Source organism: Bemisia tabaci, chromosome 3 (genome assembly GCF_918797505.1).
Source record: "Bemisia tabaci chromosome 3, PGI_BMITA_v3".
Classification (NCBI taxonomy): domain Eukaryota; kingdom Metazoa; phylum Arthropoda; class Insecta; order Hemiptera; family Aleyrodidae; genus Bemisia; species Bemisia tabaci.
Window position 1 is genome coordinate 60,162,459 of NC_092795.1, and position 6,529 is coordinate 60,168,987.

Below are 6,529 nucleotides of genomic sequence, written 5' to 3' on the forward strand. Positions count from 1 at the left end.
AGAGAAAATTTTCTGGGGAAAAATTTGGGAAGAGGAAATAATTTGGCATAAAAATTAATGGCACATACATTGTTTTAAACCGGGCTAGAATTTATAGTTCCAAATTGCAAAATGCAGTCCAAATGTGATACACATGGCGGATCCAGAAAAGTTTCTTAAATTTCAATAGTTATTGAAAAGGAGTGCGACTTTTAGAGTCGGCTAGCGCTGGTCCTGAGAAAGAGCGGACGAGTGCCAGCTGTCCTGTAGAGGACTTGGTTTGTGCGCTTGGAAGCGCTTAGAACACCCCACGAGATAGCTCGGTCGGGCTGGCCCAGTGTGATAGCACTCCGGGCGATCTGGACATGGAAGTCCACGTTGGTTTTTGCGCTTGGAGACGCCGAAGAGACCCCAAGAGACGGCTCCTCGGGCTGGCCCAGTGCGGTAGCGCTCCGGGCGATGTGGGCATGGAAGACCCGCAAGTCGTTGGAGCCGTGGAGAGCTCGGTTAGAGATGGACCAGCGCGCCGATGGATGAGAGCTGTGTGTACTTGGAGGTACTTACCGTGGTTGCTACTCTTCTTGCGGTTGAGCTGCGACTGGTGATGAGACGCGCGGCCGCTCGCTTTTTATAGCCGCGACGCGACGCGCGGCCGCGTGATTAGAGCGCGCGACGCGACGCGTGCCCACGTGATGCGTGCGTGGGACGCGGGACTGGTTGCATAAGCAGTACACAGCGAACGGTCCGGCGGTGCGCGCGATTCTGGCATCCAAGCTGATTGCCAGGTTTCTCAGAAAATTGAAATAGAAAAAATGCCCAAAAATTCTATAATTTAAAAATTCGCATTTGCAGACGGAGGAGGCTGGTATAAACATACCGCCCGCCATGAAACCACAAAGGGGGTTTCATTAGGAAAGGCGGAGGCAGAGGCAAAGAGAAAAAGAAAAAGAAACAACATTATTTAAAGAGCTTGGAGACTCTGTATAATACTATGAAATAAGAGCTAGACTTAACAACTAGCAGTTAATGGTGGGTGATCAATCCTCCGCAGGCAAACGAAATAACTTGAGCACGGGTCTCTTGAGCTCGCCGGTGGGAGTACGCACGGTGGCGACTCTAACTTGCCCGTCTTTCCCAGGAAACGTCTGCAACACCCGACCTCTTTTCCAGCAAAGGGTGGGGAGTTGAGGATCTTCAATGAGCACGAGATCACCTTCTTTCAGCGGAGTTGATGTCTTAAGCCATTTATTCCTCTTTTGTAGAGTTTGCAGGTATTCACTACACCATCTTTTCCAAAGTTGCTGAGAGAGAGCTTCCACGTACTTCCACCTCTTGAGCCTGGGAAGAGGAGTGTCCCCGTGTTCTTCCTCTGGAGGGGATACTACAGGCCTGCCTATCAAGAAATGACCAGGAGTCAGAACCTCGAGGTCATTTGGGTCATTTGACATTGGCGTAAGAGGTCTGGAGTTCAAGATGGCCTCGATCCGACACAAAACGGTTTGAAATTCATCCATCTGGAGCTTTTGGTCTCCGACAATCCTTTTGAAGTGTTCCTTCATGCTACGCACTGCTCTTTCCCAAAGTCCTCCTTGAAACGGAGCCGCAGGAGGATTAAAATGGAATTTAATGCCTCTTGCTAGAGCATGCTCGCTTAGATCATTCGACTCTTGGGAAATTAATTTCTTCAAGGCGTTGTCCGCGCCCACGAAGTTAGTTCCGCAATCACTGTACAAGTCCGTGGGACACCCTCGACGGGCTGTGAATCTTCTTAGAGCTGCAATAAACGAGTTAGATGTTAGATCGTGTACAGACTCTATGTGCACAGCTTTCGTGGAGAAGCAAACGAATATGCAGATGTAGCTTTGCACGGTCCGGGCGGATCTAAGATTGTAGGTTTTTACAGAAAAGGGGCCTGCGAAGTCCATGCCAGTATGAGTAAATGGGGAGCTGGGCGTTACACGAGGTGCAGGCAAGTCGCCCATTAGCGGTGCGCTGTTTCTTGGTCTCGCTCGGAAGCACTTGAGACACTGATGAACGCAATGTTGAATTGCCCTTCGGGCTCCGGTTATCCAGAATTGCCTTGTGAGAAGAGATTGTAGAGTTTGGGTTCCAGGATGGTCGAGATCCTTATGATACTCGCGAATAAGCAGCTGAGTCAGGTGATGCTTCCCGGATAACAGGATCGGGTGCCGTTCACCTTCAGCGAGGTCTGCATTCTTAAGGCGACCTCCCACTCTTATTAGGCCATCTTCATCCAAGTACGGACTTAAAGTTTGAACCGGCTTAGCGCACAAGATGTTCACTCCATCTTGAATTTTCTTCAGTTTGAGTAAGTCATCCTGAAAGCAGTCTTCTTGAACCTTCCGGAATAGCTGCAGCTCAGCCTTCTTTAATTCTCCCATGGTTAACTCTCCTCCACATCGTGACTTCTTTGGAGTGATTGCGCGAAGGATGTAAGCCAAGACTCGCTTAGTCCTAGTCCATGAAGAATATTTAGAGAAAGTTTGAATAGGCTTGGAGACCAATAATACTGCAAGATTCTTGCTCTCAGGAACTGAGTCAGTCGCGAGCGGTAACGGAGCTGCAGGCCATTGTGAGGAGTCTTCTCGAAGCCATGTTGGCCCCTTCCACCAGATTTCTTGATTCAAGAGTTCGGACGCTAGAAGTCCACGTGACGCACAGTCGGCTGGGTTGTCCTTAGAAGGGACATGATGCCAAATTACATTGGATAAGAGCTCTTGTATATGGGAGACCCGATTTGCCACAAATGTCTTCAGCTTGTAAGATGGGGTCTGGATCCACTGGAGCACAATTTTAGAATCAGTCCAGGCGTGAATGCCAGAGATATTATAGTATGGATCAAGCTGCTTTGTCACATAATCCGTTAAATCCGCCAACACAGTCGCTCCGCAGAGCTCAAGCCGCGGCAGAGAGATCTTCTTCAACGGAGCTACTCTGGTACGGGCTGTTACCAAGTTCGTGTCATGTGGTGGCTCATTGGTCCTGATATAAATGCAGGTTGCATAACCGGCTTCAGATGCGTCACAAAAGGCATGTAGTTGCACAAGGGATTCTTCTAATGCCAATAATCTTGGAATTCGAACTTGCCTTAAGGATGAGAGCGCAAGCATGAATTTGTCCCATTTGGTCTGGAATCCCCCTGGCAGGGGTTCGTCCCAGCCCAACTTGAGCAACCATAGCTGTTGCATGTATGTTTTGGCGAGAAATGTCACAGGTGATACCCAGCCAAGGATGTCGTAAATCTTGGCTATGGCAGAGAGGACTGCTCTCTTCGTGGTAGCCCTGATGGGTTGGTCCACTCGATATGAAAATGCATCTGGTCTTGGGAGCCAATGAAGACCCAACATAGAAAATGAGGAAGTCATAGGATCTTCCCAGGTAAATGGTACCTCTAAATCTTCGTCGGCAATGCCTTCCAGAACCTTTGAGTCGTTGCTGGTCCACTTCCTGAGCGCAAAGTTGCCTTCCTTGAGTAGCGCAATTAACTCCTCGATGAGAGATCGAGTTAATTCAACGGTTCTATCCCCTGAGATCACATCATCGCAGAAAATGTCCTCCAGAATTAACTTGGATGCTCTGGGGTACCGGTCTTTGTAAAGAGTGGCAAGCTCTATTAACGATCTGCTCGACAAGAACGACGAGCTGCCTACACCGAAGGTGACCCGGTTTAGCTGATAGATCTGCACAGGAGCTTCCTTGTTAGGACGCCATAACACCAGGTGGTACCTTCTGTCTTCAGGGTGTAGCGCAATTTGTAAGTACATCTGCCGAATATCGCAGGAGAACACAACCTTGTGTCTTCGGAATCCCATTAGTACGTCTCTGATATCCTTTAGTAGAGAAGGTCCAGTATGGAGCACGCTGTTCAAGGATTCGCCGGTACTTGTCTTTGCACTTGCGTCGAAAACTACTCTAAGTTTCGTAGTGGAACTAGTCTCCTTTATAACGCCATGATGAGGAAGAAAGCAGTGTGAACCCTCCATAACATTGTCCGGAGCAAGAGTCATAACTCCGTTCTTCTGATATTCGTCCATGAATTCCACATATAGCTTGTGAAACTCTGGCTGATGCTTGAAACGTCTTTCTAAAGCCAGAAAACGCCGAAGTGCCTGTGGATAGGACTCTCCCAGCGCGCTTGGAGGCTTTGCGAACGGTAGTCGTACTGAGAATTGTCCGTTGGGCAGACGCTCGACATTCTCACGAAAATAAATTTCAGCCGGGTCATCAGGAGGCTTCGTTGGCTCTCTGGAAGGTATTGTCTCGATCTGCCACAAATTTTGAATATCTTTGCTGAGCTGGGCAATGGAACCTTGTTCCAACTCAGCCATGAGCACCATGGGAGGATGCAATTGCGTTGGAGCAGATCCCATTAACACATGTCCCAACCTCGTTTCAATAAGATAGGGCATATTTGTGCCCAGAGGCCGCGGTTTTCCAATAATTAAGACAGGAAAGAGGTCCGCACCAATTAAAAGATCTACGGGCCCAGGCTGGTTCCATTCTGGGTCAGCCATGGGTAAACCGCGCACTAAGTGCTGCACGTCATCATGGATGAACGTGGAAGGAGTAAAATCAGTGATTTTATCCAAAATGATTAGTTCGTGTTCCCTAGCGAACACTTTATTGTCTACAGATGACAGAGTCACAGTGGCCGTACCACGAGTAGAACTTGGGAGACTGGATATGCCTTGGATGGCTCCTGCCCCTTGGACGATAGGCAACCCTATAGCATGAGTGCATTCGGTCGTAATAAACGTCCCCTGTGCAGCGGAGTCGAGAACTGCTCTCACAATTTTGGAGCTATTGTGAGTTTTTACTCTTACGAGGACGGTGGCGAACATTACTGTAGCCTTCGTTGATTTTTTCGTGCCCATCATCACCTTCTTGGAACTGCCTTTATCTTCTTGACCCATGGAGTAATTCTTGTCTCGGTGTAGCAGAGTGTGATGCATCTCATCGCAGACGTAACACCTTCTAGAGCTCTTGCAGCTATTACTCGTGCAGTCTCCTGGAGAGAGACAGTTTACACATCTTTTCAGAGACTCGACGATTTTCCTCCGATCTTCAGTCTTTTTGGCCTTAAATTGAGCGCATAAAAATAATGGATGCTTTTCTTGACAGCAGGGACAATCAGAATTAGATATTTCAGATTCATTTCGTCGTTTACCACTTGAATTTTGGGACTTGGATGATCCCTTGCCCTTGCGCCATGCCGACTTGTTTGGCTCTGCTTGGTTAGCATTGCTCCTTGACCGAGAATTTGTTCCGACATACAAGGCCTTCTTTTGTGATCGATTATCGTTGCTTGATTTTTCACCTCTTTTAGATGAGACATCATCGATTTTTGCATTTTCCTTCTCCAAGAAGTTCATGACATCCTCCAACGTTGGATAAACAGTGGAATCTGTCCTGGAGTCTTCAAAACGCTTCTTGTGATATGGAGACAATTTCCGCAAAACGACTGCTACCACCATAGGTCCATAATCCTTCGAGTCGTAGCCTAATGCTCGAAGCGCATGCTTATGTTTGTTGATCTGAGTTAAGGCATTAGGTATGTCCTTATCAGAATTGATGAATGGCATATCAAGCAGTCCAAAAAAGTGATGAGATATGTGCTTTCTTGTGTTTTGGTATCTTCCTATCAGCAAATCCCAGGCGACAGCGTATTGATCTTCTTCGGCCTCTATATTCTTTATTAACTCCAAGGCCTCACCCCTGAGCTTAGAAGTTAAATAATGAAGTTTCTCGACTGGCTTCAGTTTCTCATTATCATGGATGGTCGCCTTGTATAAGTTGTAAAAGGACGTCCACTCTGAATAATCTCCGCTAAAAGTAGGAAGTTCCAACCTAGGGAGCCGTACGCCGCCAACGGCATTGTCACCGTTTGATGTTTCCGGTCTCCTGGATTTTTGTTGATAGATTTTTTCTAATGAACGAACCAGCTCGTCATAAGATTTCTGGACAGCAGTTACAGGTACCTTATCATCCTTCACGACGTATACATTTGCCTTTAGGACGGCTGATTGTATTGCGTCGAAGTCGGCCTGCAACTTCTGGATCCTTAGGAGGGATCGCTCGTGATCCCTGTAGTTTTTTTCGCTCAATTCACTCGTGAAAATATCCGCTATACTCTGGGTAGCAGAAAAAATTCTCTCTCGATCCGCCTTGAGCGCTGCTAGTTCGGCGAGGTGCGCTGGAGAACTTTCCCTCGATTTTGGTGTGCCTGGATGCGCCTTACCTGAGGAGTCTTGATCACCCGCCATTTCAACTAAATTTTTCAGAAAAATTTAGCTGAATGATTTTTCCTGAAAATTTTAGTAGAGTAATTTTCTTAGGAAAATTAAATAGAATGAAATTTTCTTGGATGAAAATTAAATAGCATAAAATTTAGTTGGGAGAGCTAAATTTAAGATTCGTACAGAGAACTATTCAACGAATAGTTCCCGGGTTTCGGCACCATGAAAAGGAGTGCGACTTTTAGAGTCGGCTAGCGCTGGTCCTGAGAAAGAGCGGACGAGTGCCAGCTGTC

At 47.2% G+C, this 6,529-nt stretch overlaps 1 protein-coding gene across 1 annotated transcript; it reads right to left on the reverse strand.

Moving 5' to 3' along the window:
* Nucleotides 1–1,016: 1,016 nt before the first annotated feature.
* LOC140224168 (uncharacterized) lies at nucleotides 1,017–6,263 on the reverse strand. Its single transcript, XM_072297613.1, has one exon. It carries the CDS (start codon nucleotides 6,261–6,263, stop codon nucleotides 1,017–1,019), a length of 5,247 nt encoding a protein of 1,748 aa, XP_072153714.1.
* Between the last annotated feature and the right edge of the window lie 266 nt (nucleotides 6,264–6,529).